The sequence below is a fragment of the Oncorhynchus keta genome, chromosome 17, assembly GCF_023373465.1.
Source record: "Oncorhynchus keta strain PuntledgeMale-10-30-2019 chromosome 17, Oket_V2, whole genome shotgun sequence".
NCBI lineage: Eukaryota > Metazoa > Chordata > Actinopteri > Salmoniformes > Salmonidae > Oncorhynchus > Oncorhynchus keta.
This window is the reverse complement of record NC_068437.1, coordinates 18,130,961-18,146,871: the sequence shown is the minus strand read 5'-3', so window position 1 is coordinate 18,146,871 and position 15,911 is coordinate 18,130,961. Positions and strand designations below refer to the sequence as shown.

The 15,911-nt window shown below is 40.8% G+C and overlaps 1 protein-coding gene across 5 annotated transcripts; it reads left to right on the top strand.

Annotated features, from left to right (window-relative positions):
• Window positions 1-60: 60 nt before the first annotated feature.
• tesmin (testis expressed metallothionein like protein) lies at window positions 61-12,383 on the top strand. Of its 5 annotated transcripts, none has more exons than XM_035790804.2 (12): window positions 61-262; window positions 726-1,146; window positions 1,446-1,574; window positions 2,103-2,165; window positions 3,200-3,368; window positions 3,635-3,777; window positions 3,990-4,066; window positions 5,428-5,499; window positions 5,699-5,801; window positions 10,940-11,077; window positions 11,415-11,548; window positions 11,905-12,383. In XM_035790804.2, the coding sequence occupies exons 1-12, from the start codon at window positions 189-191 to the stop codon at window positions 12,086-12,088; spliced, it is 1,707 nt and encodes a 568-aa protein (XP_035646697.1). In that variant the 5' UTR covers window positions 61-188; the 3' UTR covers window positions 12,089-12,383. The 5 variants fall into 5 exon arrangements, with proteins under 5 accessions (XP_035646697.1, XP_035646700.1, XP_035646698.1 ...); XM_035790805.1 differs by having other exon boundaries at window positions 135-262; window positions 713-1,146; XM_035790806.1 differs by lacking the exon at window positions 61-262 and adding an exon at window positions 269-383 and having other exon boundaries at window positions 713-1,146.
• The last annotated feature ends 3,528 nt before the right edge of the window (window positions 12,384-15,911 follow it).

The following is a 15,911-nucleotide window of genomic DNA, read 5'->3' as shown; positions in this document are numbered from 1 at the left end:
TGTAAAAACACAAAGGTCTTTGGCAAACCCCAAAGAATTAGTAAACTAATACAAGCCAATCAAAAATGATTTCCCTCTTAAATTCACTACTCATTTAAATTATATAACATTATTACTAGCCCCAAAGTGCAAATCCAAAACATCCCCCCTGGCACTAGCCAAACCATCGAACGCATCCATTTTGAAAGATGGATGTGGCTCGCACCGCCCCTCCCTCCAGTCACTTCGCCTCAGGAAAGGTTCTTCCACAGCTGACTGTCAGGTAAAGTTATTGGTGGAGGTAGCTAGCTAGTACTAATTAGCTTTGAAACACCAGCATATTGTTATTTGTTGTGAACTGTCCAACTAATAGCTATTGGAACAAGAGAGGTCGAGAAAAAAACGTAAAATATTTACATGAATAGTATTGTACTAAGTCAGCTACAGTAATTAGCTCAACTATCTATTCTAGCTATGCTAACGCTTAAAATCATGACGAAGGAAAGCTATATGTCAAATGTATTATTGAATGGTGAACTGACTGATTCTCTAGCTAATCTAACTAGACTAGACATCTGGGCCGCTTTCCCAAAAGCATTTTAAGGCTAAATTTAATCGTTAGAACCATGCTCATTGATTCTAACCATGAAGTCAGCCTAAAATGCATCTCTGGGCCAGTGTTTTACTAACTATCCAGGCTAACACCACTGTCACTGATTTATGCTTATGTCAGGCCTTGTTTTCAGAATGAGTTGCCAAAACCAAAGAAGTTTGAACAATGGATCCGAAACCTCCGCTGTCTATTCCTCTGAGAACTATGGTCGCCACCTAAGAACATTGGACGTCAACATTGATTCAGGCGATCACACTGACTTCAGTGTGCCAGGAGTGATGCCCCATTGTTCAGGTGGAGAGTGGTCAGGGTACAGCAGAGAAGCTGGGTCCAGCAGGATGGACCACCACTGTACCAACTACAGATTCTACCCACCTCCACATGATGCTGAACCCTCACTCCCTCAATACCAATTTGCTACTCATGGAGATTATGTGCTCCCCCAGTCTAGCCCGTTCCATTTAATGAACCCCAGTTTAGCTAATAACAGTCATCTCAGTTCACTTGGTGGCCAGTGGTCATCTGAGGGCCCAGTCCACAGCAATATGTTGTCAGTAAGTGCTAATTCAAACCAAAAACAAACCTTAGAAATTACATTACAATCCTCAATCTATGGGTGAGTTCGTATTGCAACGCCTGGCACCCCGAGTGGGTGAAGATTTTTTAAATTACCAATAGAATGGTCTAAAAGGTGCAAACCCGGGGCATCCGGCGATGCAGAATGTACTTACCCAATACACTGATATTTTATTGGATATTTTGACATCACTATCAATTATTGAGGTGGTACAGTATATTGCTCTAATTCAAGTTTGTGTTATGTTACATATTCATATTATTTTGTTTTGTCCAGGGTGAAATTTATGATGCTGTGGCGAGCATTTGCCCAGACAGCAAGGATGACCACGGACCAGAGTCCTATCGCAAACAGGAGACTATGGCCGAGCTAATGCCTCAGAATCAAATGGACATCAGTCAGTCTGTAAGAGGATTTCCAACTTACTGTCTGATGTGTACAAGTGTACATGTAACCTACAAATAATGTATAATGCAGGACCATATACAACCTTTACCAGAAAGCATTTATTTCATAACATTTTGCACTGCAGGAATAGACATATTCTTTGATTCATGTGATCAATGAAAAAGGGTTGACTGTGAAAAACAGGCTAAATGTCAGCATGACAATTTTAATATGCAGTCTTGCATAGCAAAGATAAAATCATAGAAATTATCTAGCCTTGGAAACCTAATTGAATGGTCATTATTGAATAGGGCTCTCTGAGTCAAAAGATAGAGCAGTATTCTAAACATGATTGCAATGACCTTACAAGAGTCAAATGGTGTGTTAGTTTGTGTTAAGCAATAATTCTAACAAGAGGATATGTGAAGGTCCTTTCATAACAACCATAACTCAAGACCATTACTGTGTGGATTCTCAGTGATATGCATATTTAGCTATGAAATGCCAGGCATCTGATTATAAAATCTCTGTGTTTCCGGTCTCTAGGCCAACGGGCCGCTCACTGTGTATCTACAGCACCTAGACCACCAGCTTGGGGAGAACGCCACTGTGAGTGTGTAATTGTTTAGCTGAGAGATGTATATAAAACCTACTGGGCACAGACTTCAATACAACGTCTATTCTATGTTGGTTAAATCTAATTTCATTGAAATGACGTGGAAACACCAGTGTGTGCCCAGTGGGTATTTTCCACTGGCCATAGTTTTCCATCATCAACAACATGTATTACCTTTAGGCACTACAGTACACATTCAATTCCACAATGAAGGCCTACTCTACAGGTGGACATGGTTCTGTGAGTGTGTAGCAGTAAACTGTAACTCCATAAGAGTACCACAGTATGAGTCATAATACCCATAAAACCTAGCAATTAAACAAACAGGGAAATAGTTCAAATAGTTTTTTCAACATCCATTTTCCCATAGGGGATTTTAGAAACACTTAAATAATGGCTGTGTTTCGTGTAGGCTTACCCTGGCATGACGTTTTGATAACGATGGAAATCTCTCTCAGGGCAAGGTGACTTTTCAGTATATTTGCCTGTATTTACCCCCTCAAAATGAAATGCTAATTAGCTCATAAAGAACTACAAATGCCATGATCTGGATGAGACTGCCGAATCAAGGCAAAGGTAAGAATCTCTGGATTAACTATCTAATGTTAACAACATTTACTAATGAATAAATAAGCAACATTTACTTAAATTGACAATTCTGTGAACTGTCTTTGGCAAGTCTTAAATTGACACAATGCCTGTTAGCAAAGATGTCAGCTAAACATTACGTACAGAAGCTTGCAGGGATTTGTAGTCTTGCATGATGTCTACTTTGATGTTAATTAGCATTTTCTATTCTCAGAGTAGAGCTGAATATATTGATAAAAGTCACCTTATCCGAGAGATTTACATGGTTACCAGAAAAGTCACACCAGGGTAAGCCTACACAAAACACAGCCCTTATTTTAAGTGTTTCAAAATCCCCTATGGGCAAAAGGAATGGTGGAAAAACGATTGGAACCATTTCCCTATTTGACTGCTTGGTTTTATGGGTATTATGACACGTCCACTGTGGGGCTTTATCTAGGTTGTGTGCAACATGAGTGGCCGAGGGCAGATGGTGGTAATGAACCATTGTAGCCCAGGTCAGATGCTCCACTCCCTGCCTCCTGGCCACCCTGACTCCAGTCCAGAGACCCACTACTACACCACATCCTCTAAGGAAAACTCAGAGCAGAGCTACTCAATGGGAAAAGGTTAGAGGCAGGCAGATCACGTCTTAGTGCTGTGTTGTTGACGTGTAGGCTACCATGAAGAATCTTGATCATCCCATACCTCATAGGCCTACTGTTGTTGAGCTGTTCTGGTTATTTGAATACGTCTTAAAATGTAAGCCAATATTGATGTATAAACTATTTAATCCCAGAATGTTTATTATGCATTTTTAGATAAATAAATATTCATAGCAGGGTATGATGTGTTGTGCAGTATCGACACCAATCTCATTCTTCATGTACTACAGCTTCTCAGTCCTACCTGCCCTCTATTAGCCTGCCTCCCATTGGGCCCAACCACAGCCTCCTTTCCCCCAACCATCTGGTCTTCTCTGGTCCTCCTAGCTCTGGATACAGCTACAACCACATGCCTGCACCCTACTTCTCACAGGTCAGTAGCATGTCTGTCTCATCCTCAAGTCTCATGACCTGCATAAGATCAACTGTGGTAACAATCAAAAAATGTAGGCCAGAATGTTTGCTTTTACTACTGATAAATAACACTAAATCAACCATCAAACTTGAAAAGCTAAAAAGAAAAATGAACTTCATAACAATTGACCATGAAGTTGAAAAGTGACATGTATATGGTTGTCCTGCCAGTACCACCAGTATCCTGAGTATCCTGACTCCCTATGTCTGGTCCCTGATGGTCAGTCCACGGCAAACAGTGTCTTACGGTAGGAACACTAGGGGATGTGACAAATGGAATTTGTCCCGGTTTTCCATTAAAACGATAAGAAAAATGCAAAGGATTCCACATGAATCCACTTAAATACTACTTTACTAAAAGTCTAAAAGTAGACTACTGAAGTACAGTGGTGGAAAAAGTACTTTATTATATTATTACTCCAATGTCATACTTGAGTAAACGTACAAAATAAATGCTGTACATCAAATTCCCTATATTAAGCAAACCAGACAGCTCGATTTTCTATTTTTTCTATTTACGGATAGAAGGATACACTTCAACACTCAGACATAATTTACAAACACAGTGTTTGTGTATAGTGAGTTTGCCAGATCAGAAGTAGTAGGGAGGGCAACCTGTTATATTGATATGTGTGTGAATTGGACCAGAATTCTGGCCTGCCTGAGCATTCAAAATGTAACAAGTAATTTTCAGGTGTCGTGAAAAATGTATGGGAGTAAAAAGTACATATTTTCTTTAGGAATCTAGTGGAGTAAAAGTTGTGAAGTTTCAATATGTAACTTTTTGGGCGATCTGACCAAATTCACATAGAAATGCTGGTTATAGATCTATAATTTGCATTGAAAGCAAGTCTAAGAAGTGGTAAATCTGTTCTATGTGTGTTATGTCTATGCTTCCCGTTCTTAAGTTACATTTTTGTCTCTTTTGTTTTTGTATACTAGCTTCAAACAGCTGAAAATACAATATTTTTGGTTATGGAAAATATATTTCACAGTGGTTTAGATGTTACAATGATTCTCTACACTATACTTGCTTGTTTTGTCATATAAACTGAAATTAGGTAAACTATTCAAGTTTTTGCAACCAGGAAATGGAGAAGCGATTTCTGCATAGTGTGTGTTTAAGTACTTTACACCACTAGTGGCCATTTGCTGTTCAATAGTGATCACTCAAGTCTGAAAGTGTTTTGAGAAGGGTGTGACTGCAGGCCACAATTCGGGGCATTCCTGCATGTGGTCAGTTTCTGCATCTGCAGGAACCCCTCTTTATACTTGTATTTGCCCATTTTTAAGCTATGACTGCAGTACTTAGGCAGGAGGAGGCACTCCAGTACAGTAAATGGCAGTAATTGACCATAACGTTGAATGCCAACGGCTGATAAACCCCACAGAAGAAAAGTACACACCAGTAGTGTCCCTCGCTCCTGTTCTGTTAACGATGCCGAGGACACTGTGTTAGCTTAGCCAGCTAGTCCTAAGGAGGACTCCGGGAGGCGGGGGTGACACCGTGTGCTAGCTAGCTGACTATGACACTGCAGATATTGTCATAGATCATATGGTCAGCAGGTCATGGTAGTAACTCTGCATCTTCTCTTTCACCTTGATCAAGTCTCAGTGGATCTCTATGGGACTCCAAATCCAAGAAGCCCTGCAACTGCACTAAATCTCAGTGTCTCAAACTGTGAGTTGTATCACAACCAGTGAGATATACAGTAGTTTCTTTCCTACTCTGTTATCTGTTGTGTGAATGTTTGTAGAATGACCAACCAATGACTCAGCAATTATTGGGTGTGTCCTAAGACCTTCACTCCTCATGTTATTTGCCATTGTACATTATGTCATCATGACTGGTCTAATCACTGTGTATGCTGTCTTTGTAGTTACTGTGACTGCTTTGCTAACGGCGACGTCTGCAGCAACTGCAACTGCATCAACTGCTGCAACAACAATGAGCACGAGTCAGAGAGATACAAGGCCATCAAGGTACAGTGAAACACTTCTCATTAGAGTTTTTCCTGGTTAGGAACAACTCCTGTCCCTACTGATTACAAGTTGTCCATTCTATGGCAGTCATGACATTTTGTCAGCCGATAATTGTCATGCAAAAGACTGCTGGTCCCATTGTAAATGTCCGTTAATTAACAAACATGTTTAGTATTTCCAGGCCTCCACACATACAAGCCGCTGATGCGTCCCTTTGAAACATTTTTTAAAAAGTATAATAAATCAATTTAATATACACAATCACAACACATCCATTCTATATTTTAGGCAGGTCTAAAGAAACACGATATGAAGAAAATGTATTTCAAAAGAACAGAATATGAGTTGACCTTCTGTATGTTATCTGGCTATGTGCCATGCCATAGGCTGTGGGCTTGTTCATTTAGCAGACAATATATTCTTATAAGTCTGCCATTCTTTAATATTATATGATTTTATAGTAAGAAGAACATAATTGAACATAGCTGAATAAAATAGAAAGGATATTTTTCCCATTCCGGAATGCATCTTGTCACGAACCGGCTCAAAGCCCGTAACAAAAGGGAGACAACGTGGAGTTAAGGCGTAACAAAAGATATATTTATTAACTAAAGCAACTAAGGAAAATATACAATGGTGTGTGTAATCAGTAATCAGTAGTGTAAGTGAGTGTTTTACATGCATTAATGTGATAATGCAGGGTGTTGAAAGATGCTGTCGCGAACAACCCAAAAACCACCAAGAAACACAACAAAATCCATAAAGGTGTCTGCATGGAGAGAGTCTCCTCCATGAATGGGGAAGTGGTGTATTTATCCTGGGAGACACCGGGCCTAGGTGTTTCCCATGTAGCTGACAACCCTCCCAACTCCGCCCACCAGCATCCTAATAAGGAAATAACAGAGAAAATCCGGCAGACAAAGTGGGAGGGTCGTCATAATATGAAGTGGCTATGTTGAGCGTAAAAGTGATAATTTGAAACAGGTGCTATACGCTAGGTTTAGACTTATTTGTCAACTTTAGACGTGAATGATACAAACCGTAGAATGTCTTAGAAATTAGAACATATATGGGCTTTATGATGTAACTATAGGCTATTGATGATGTGAGAAGCTTGCTCTCTGTTCGTTGCCTCAGGCTGCACACGCTGTTCTCTCATCAAGTGTTCATATTATTTTCACTATTCTCAATTTTATCTTGTCTTTATTTCGATTTAGAAAAAATAAACAACCAACGTGTTGCTCTTGCTAGTATCACTGTTCTTTTTTTAAGCTCTACACATCGGCCTCAAGGGGACAGTGACACTAGCAAGAGAGGCATGCAGCTTTCTTCTGTCATGTTATTCAATTGTTACCATACACCTGCAACAAAGATAGCTTAAATGTGCGAGTGCCTTTTGAATTTAGAATGGCCCATTATCAGATAGGTAGGGGGAAAAGACGTAAGCAATATGCACTCAAATAGCGAATGGAGCCCCCCGTTGGTTTCTTTTTCAATCACGCTGGTAGGCTTCTCCAGTTATTTCACTCCACCGCTGTTTGAGGAGCATGCACACTCTCACTGTGCGACAGGTGATATTCCGTCTAAACTCTGTATGCCATGGGCTCTCCAATTATGTTCCTGCAGCTACCCCGTGCTTAATTTGGGAAACCAATTGAAATCTGTTCGGGAACATCAATGTTTCCACAACTAAACATATTTCATGAAACTTTTGACAGCCCCTCTCTGCTCGCTGGAGAGAGGAATTGAGGAGAGAGAGGAGATGGAATCGCACAGTGGTGAAAATGCCCTATTCAAATACAGAGTAGGCTAACCAGCCTACTCTGTAGCCGCCCTGCACAATCAATGAACCAACAGCATCACCTAGTCCTGTAGGTTCTCTCCCAGACTCATGGATAGTAATGTTGGAGCATAGCATAAGATAACCAGTCCATCCAGTATGCATAATAATACAGTCCACACAAAGGTGATTACTATAATCTTTACATTTTTGGAGTATAGGCTGGACCAATTATGTACAAAATAAATCTTTAAATCTTTTTTTTGTTTTTGTATGTTTTTCTGTCATGCATGTATGTATTGAATAACAGCATAATCATTATTTTAAATCGGGATTTTCGGATTTGGGCTCATAGGCCTATGTGTATACATAAGCTCTAATATGCAATGGGATGTTTTGAAGTAATCATCACCTTAGAGAGCACAGTCCATTTCGTTGTGTTAGGCTTTAAAACAACATCCACAACTACCATGTTTTACACTTAGTTTCAACTTATTGTTGAACTTTTTTCTTCGTGTTGATCAAATCAAATAAAAAACATTTGTTATTAACTGACTTGCCTAATTAAATGGAATAAATAAATAAAAAATCGAATAACATTTTATTTGTCACATGCGCAGACCTTACAGTGAAATGCTTACTTACAAGCTCTTAACCAACAATACTTTAAGAAGTGTTAAGTAAAAAATAGTAAAAAATAGAAATAAAAGTAACAAATAATTCAACAGCAGCAGAAAGATAACAAAAGCGAGGCTTTATACAGGGGGTACCGGTACAGAGTCAATGTGCGGGGGCACCGGTTAGTCAAGGTAATTGAGGTAATATGTAGGTGGAGTTAAAGTGACTATGCGTAGATAATAAACAGAAAGTAGCAGCAGCGTAAAAGCTGGGTCTTGGTAGCCCTTTGATAAGCTGTTCAGGAGTTTTATGGCTTGGGGGAAGAAGCTGTTAATAAGCCTTTTGGACCTAGACATGGCGCTCTGGTACCGCTTGCCGCGCGGTAGCAAAGAGAACAGTCCATGACTAGGTTGGAGTCTTTGACAATTATTAGGGCATTCCTCTGACACCGCCTGGTATAGAGGTCCTGGATGGCAGGAAGCTTGGCCCTGGTGATGTACTGAGCCGTATGCACTACCCTCTGTGGTGCCTTGTGGTCGGAGACCGAGCAGTTGCCATACCAAGCAGTGATGCAACCCGTCAGGATGCTCTCAATGGTGCAGCTGTAGAACCTTTTGAGGATCTATGGACCCATGCCAAATCTTTTCAGTCTCCTGAGGGGGAATAGGTTTTGTCATGCCCTCTTCACGACTGTCTTGGTGTGCTTGGACCATGTTAGTTTGTTGTTGATGTGGACGCCAAGGAACTTGAAACTCTCAACCTGCTCCACTACAGCCCCGTCGATGAGAATGGGGGTGTGCTCAGTTTCCTGTAGTCCACAATCATCTCCTTTGTCTTGATCACGTTGAGGGATAGGTTATTGTCCTTGCACCACACGGTCAGGTCTCTGACCTCCTCCCTATAGGCTGTCTCATTGTTGTTGGTGATTAGGCCAACCACTGTTGTGTCATCAGCAAACTTAATGATGGTGTTGGAGTTGTGCCTGGCTTTGTAGTCATGAGTGATCAGGGAGTACTGGAGGGGACTGAGCACGTGTTGAGGATCCGTGTGACGGATGTGTTGTTACCTACCCTTACCACCTAGGGGCGGCCTGTCAGGAAGTCCAGGATACAGTTGCAGAGGGAGGTGTTTAGTCCCAGGGTCCTTGGCTTAGTGATGAGCTTTGAGAGCCCTATGGTGTTGAACGCTGAGCTGTAGTTGATGAATAGCATTCTCACATAGGTGTTCCTTTTGTCCAGGTGGGAAAGGGCAGTGTTGAGTGCAATAGAGATTGCATCATGTGTGGTATGCAAATTGGAGTGGGTCTAGGGTTTCTGGGATAATGGTGTTGATGTGAGCCATGACCAGCCTTTCAAAGCACTTCATGGCTACAGACGTGAGTGCTACATTCGGTAGCCATTCTTGGGCACAGGGACTATGGTTGTCTGCATGAAACATGTTGATATTACAGACTCCGTCAGGGAAAGGTTGAAAATGTCAGTGAAGACACTTGCCAGTTGGTCAGCACATGCTCGGAGTACACATACTGGTAATCCGTCGGGCCCTGCTGCCTTGTGAATGTTGACCTGTTTCATGTCACTGGGCACCTACTTTTTAGTCTGTAACTGTTTGCCAGCCCTGCCACATCCCATGAGCGTCGGAGCCGGTGTAGCACAGTGAGGTGAGTTTTAAAAGCACGATACTGTTTTGATGAGTGTTTGATGTGATTTTCGATTGCATTGCATAGATGTCAGAGTGGTTAGAGGGACAATAGAGCCCTGAGTTCTAGGCCATTAAGACCTGATGGAGGGACAATAGAGCCCTGAGTACCAGGCCATTAGGACCTGGTGGTTGTTAGTGAGTTGGGTACAACCAACGCATGTCCAGAGTGCATGAAAGGAGATTAGTTGATTAGTCACATGGAATTTTGTTTGCGGGTGTGCCAATGATATGGTCACCACAACAGTGCTAGTCATGTCTTGAAACAACTGATGAAGTTGTTGAGAGGACACCCATAGTATCTGCCTGCTGTCATTGCTGACAGGCACTACACTGCTTGAATGAACTCATCAGGGTTTGTATTGAACCATTTATGGATTCGCCCAAGGTTAGAGGGTCAGACTATTAGGGGAGTTTGATGGCTCAGTGAGCCACTGGAGTTGCCAGCAGACAGAAAGACAACAGCTTCAGTGGACCAGGGTTCCCCTACACCCGTAGAAAAAAGGGTTCCAAAAGGAACCTTTGGCTGTCCCCATAGAACACGTGTTAAACTCATTCCACGGAGGGCTAAGTGTTTGCGGGTTTTCGCTCCACCCTTGTACTTGATTGATGAATTAAGGTCACTAATTAGTAAGAAACTCCCCTCACCTGGTTGACTAGATCTTAATTGAAAAACCTGCAGACATTCGACCCTCCGTGGAATGAGTTTGACACCCCTGCCATAGAATAGCACTTTTGGATTCCAGATAGAACCCTCTGTGGAAAGGGTTCTTTATGGAACCCAAAGGGGTTCTACCTGGAACCAAAAGGGTTCTTCAAAGGGTTCTCCAATGGGGACAGTCGAAGAAGCCTTTTAGGTAGAATCTTTTTTTTTGTGTATGCTTTAGTGTTAGTCGGTATCTTTCATCTTGTTAGTGAAAAATATTGTCAAAGTCAACTGAGCTAGACGTGTAGGGAGTTAAACATAAATCATGTTTAATTATTATTGGTAGACTGCTTTCTATGTTATTTTAAGATTGATAAACATATAATTTTCCTGAAGATTTGTCTGGACAGAAATCCCGAGGCGTTCAGACCAAAGATTGGAAACGGGAAACTGGGAGAGATCAAAGGACGCCACAACAAGGGCTGCAACTGCAAACGCTCAGGCTGTCTGAAGAACTACTGCGAGTGCTATGAGGTATATATGGATAAAACATTACTCTGTTTGACTTAAGAGGAACCTGTAGTGTCAAGAACTGCAACGCTGCTGGGTTTTTCATGCGCTACAGTTTCCTGTGTGTATCAAGAAGGGTCCACCACCCAAAGGACATCCAGCCAACTTGACACAACTGTTTGAAGCATTGGAGTCAACATGGGCATCCCTGTGGAACGCTTTCACACCTTGTTAGAGTCCTTTAGGCTGTTCTGAGGGTAAAGGGCACTGCAACTCAATATCAGGAAGGTGTTCCTAATGTTTGGTATAGCCAGTGTAGAATACTAGTCTGTAACAGTAGTGTTTCTATTGTCCCATACAGGCCAAGATAATGTGCTCATCCACCTGTAAGTGTGTGGGCTGCAGAAACTATGAGGACAGTCCAGAAAGGAAGACCATGGTGTGGGACAGCCCTGACACCACCTTCTACAAGAAGGCCAAATGTGACAAGGACAAGTGAGGACATCTAAATTAATCCAATGTCATAGATTTAGTTTTCGAAAGCAATCATTCCCTGCTTTCTGTCCAACTCCCTTACCCCCCAGGTTTAGTCAATTAAATAATGAATTGTTTAAAAATCATAATACATTTATCCTAAACATGATGGCGAAAATAAGTAATTGACTAATTGACTAGGAAGTAGGCCATGAATGAATATCTATGCATATGTAGTGTAAGATGATTTTCATTTCACTTGACAAACAAATAATTTAGTCTCTTCAGGACTTGCTAATTGCATTATGTTGTTGTTGTAAGGAGAGGAGAATGGTCTCCTTCCTTCTTTTGTTCACTGTTGGTCTTTTGGCTGATAGGTGTCCTCTGTCGTGCATCACGCTCGACGTCGTGGAAGCCACATGCGGCTGTCTTCTGGCGCAAGCAGAGGAGGCTGAGAAGGAAGGCTACACGCTGTGTCAAGCTGAGAAAATGATTTTGGAGGAGTTCGGCCAGTGTTTGACGCAGATTGTTCGGTCAATATTTAAACCTACTAGCTCGTAGATAGAATCTCATGTAGGACAAGTTGATTAACATTTTGGATATGGTCTGTTCTAGACATGATGACATTTAAACTGCCATTTTTTATCAACATGTTTATTAACAAGATGTTGTGAATTGTGTATGCGTATGTATTTATTTGTTACATAATTGATTTATGCATGTATTTATGCGTTAATTTATTTAACTTATTCACTCACTTTAGTTTAAGTCTCAGAATGGAGGACATTTCCATCAGCTTTGGGTCATATGTCATTGGTTTGAAATATGAATAAAAAAATAGTTATTGTGAACAATTCTTTCCATTTCTTTCATCCTTTCTTTTTAAGCTGCAGAAAGAACGTTTAATTTTATGCAAATGTCCCTGTTGAGTCTCTGTTAAAATACAACATCCAAATGTACTGATGAGCATTCTGTGAAAATAAAATATTAAATTCCGACAATGTGATTAGTTTTAATGTTTCTAAATGTCTGCAAATAAACGATATGCAGAATCTTTAAAAACAGATCTAAAGATCCAGGATACTCTAATTGTATTGACTTTCATTATGTCAATTGAGGTCTTGACGTAAGCTTTTTGTTTTTGAGATAACATCAACAGCCTTCCTAGGAGAGCTCAGAGTACCTGCAACAGTTGTCTCACACGGGGGGTACTATTGAACCTGAGACCCTGTTGCTATCCCTAACAATAAAAGGGGACAAGAACATTGGCTCAATTACAGATGGTTTGGCTTGGCTGTAGACAGGCAGCTCTTTTGTAGACATGGTAAGTATTAGATATTACAATTTTGAGTATTTTCAACAAAAAACAGGCTATAAGGAGAAGTAATGGGATGTTTATTTATTTGTAGAGGTCAAGAACAACGATTCAATGGACTTGCACAATCATTGTGATTTGGTTGCTTGTGGAATCACATGCTCAAAAGGTAAAGAATTGTATTAATCTTGTTATTTTCTGAACTGTTTTTAAAGAACATGTATCAATATACTTGTACTGCTAATGAATGCAGCAACTACAGCCATGTGATCTAAATGAGTTTATCTCTACGTTGTTCGACAGATTAAAATTAATCCAAACCGCTGGGGCCCTCAGTCAATGATGTATCTCAAAGGAAAATGTAAGTTTAACTTCTGGCTCTGCTTCCATGTCGTGAGGGCATTTTTTTTTCTCGTCACGTATTGGATATTGTATTTCATGACTTTCAGATGGCACAAGAGATGTACCTGACTATGATGACAGTGTTTACAAATCAGGGTTGAATGGCTGGTACACACTTATTAAAGGTTTGTCTTCATTTTATAATATGCCAAATGTGAAATGGTTATACAATGTCATACATAGCCTGTTGTATATATTGAACATCATTGACAGACTTTAGTAATGTGAGATTGACTACGCATTGTCATATTACAATTTTGACCATAGGGTTCCAAAGGTTGAGGTCACTGAATTTCAGAAAACCCAGAAGACTTCGAACAACTAATCCACTACTTGGAGTATTGAAGATAGATGGATATTTTGAGGTTGAAGTAGTTTAGTTATGGGACCATTTTACCTCAAAGAATTGTCTTAAAATGATGAAGGCTTAAGTATTTTTTCATTTAATTTTTCACTGCTGACATTGTTGATATGTTCTTTATATGATAAAATGGTAGTAATTTGTGCTGTGTAAATTTGTACATGTTCTCTATAAAAATGTATTGCTGGAGAATTTCAACAAAAATGACTGAATATTGTAATAAATTATTCAAACGGCGAAGATAATGATCCTCACGTGTCTGTTGATGTTGCTCTGAGTGCTCACAACAGACAGTCACGTAGTAGGCATCTGTATGTCTAGCACAGACGTGGGCTAAACTGACCATGAACTGCACTAAATTGTTAACAAACGTCCTACACTTGTTATTTAATTAAATGAGACTAGCTTCAGGCTGTTCTTCACACAGCGTTTTAATATTATTATAAGTTTATAGAGCAGCTCTAGTTCTTTCATATCTAGGAACACCAAAGGTGTAAGGGCTGTGGATCAGAATGGAGCCAGGCAGGGAGTACTAATGTGTTTTAGCATAGATCATTCAGTTATTATTTGGCATTTCCTGCCTAAAGATTAATGTTTATACAAAGAACAGCAGTTGAACTTCTCCATACTATTTGTGTTTATTAACCCATCGCCCAGTGATACACGATATATACAAAAATATGTCGACACACTATTCAAATTAGTGGATTCTGCTATTTCAGCCACACCCGTTGCTGACAGGTGTATAAAATTCGAGCACAATCTACATAGACAAACATTGGCAGTAGAATGGCCTTACTGAAGAGTTCAGTGACTTTCAACGTGGCACCGTCATAGGATGCCACCTTCCCAACAAGTCAGTTTGTAAAATGTCTGCCCTGCTAGAGCTGCCCCAGTCAACTGTAAGTGCTGTTATTGTGAAGTGGAAATGTCTAGGAGCAACAACAACTCAGCCACGAAGTGGTAGGCCACACAAGTTTACAGAATGGGACCGCCTCGATTGCAAAACTCACTACTGAGTTCCAAACTGCCTCTGGAAGCAACGCCAGCACAATAACTGTTCGTCAGGAGCTTCATGAAATGGGTTTCCATGGCGAGCATCCGCACACAAGCCAAGCGGAGTGGTGTGAAGCTCACCGCCATTGGACTCTGGAGCAGTGGAAACACGTTCTCTGGAGTGATGAATCACGAATTCACCATCTGGTAGTCCGACGGTCGAATCTGGATTTGGCGGAATGCAGTAGAACGCTATCTGCCTGAATACATAGTGCCAACTGTAAAGATTGGTGGAGGAGGAATAATGGTCTGGGGCTGTTTTTCATGGTGCGTGCCAGGCCCCTTAGTTCCAGTGAAGGGAAATCTTAACCTTACAGCATACAATGACATTCTAGATGATTCTGTGCTTCCAACTTCGTGGAATGACAATGCCCCCCCATACACAAAGCGAGGTCCATACAGAAATGGTTTGTCGAGATCGGTGTGGAAGAACTTGACTGGCCTGCACAGAGCCCTGACCTCAACCCCATCGAACATCTTTTGGATGAATTGGAACTCCGCCTGCAAGCCAGGCCTAATCGCCCAACATCAGTGCCCGACCTCACTAATGCCCTTGCTCTCCACAGCAATGTTCTAACATCTAGTGGAAAGCCTTCCCAGGAGAGTGGAGGCTGTTATAGCAGCAAAGGGGGGACCAACTCCATATTAATGTCCATGACTTTGGAATGAGTTTTGGACATGTAGTGTATGTGGCCGTTACCAGGGATATTTTGTGTGACATTGATAAATGATGAATTATAAAGTGTGATAGTCATGGTGATTTTATCAGCTATATTTGCGGTGGTGTGGTCAAGGTAAATGTGACAACAAGCACAGCAGCATCATCTGCTGGATATGAAGGTTGGAGAGTATAATCCTTGCTAAGGGCAGAAGAATATTATATTAAGGTCAAAGATTCTCATACTGTACACACAGCCTCACAATCAAACCCTAACCATAGCCTAACCCTAGCTTCGTGTCCACTTATCAGTTGAACCTTAACTTAAGCCTTAAAGGAGAATTTTGCTTTTTTTACAACCAAATCAAAACAAAATAATGTAAATGTCCTGTTGTAAAGACAGTTCAATCACGTGTCCATGTAGTGGTCTGCTACGGTACTGTAGGTGGTCTTCCAAAATACACTGAGTATACAAAACATTGAGAACACCTGCTGTTTCCATGACAGACTGACCAGGTGAGTCCAGGTGAAAGCTATGATCCCTTATTAAAGTTTTTCTCAATTGCTAAAACACAATTTCTGAAACCTTGCT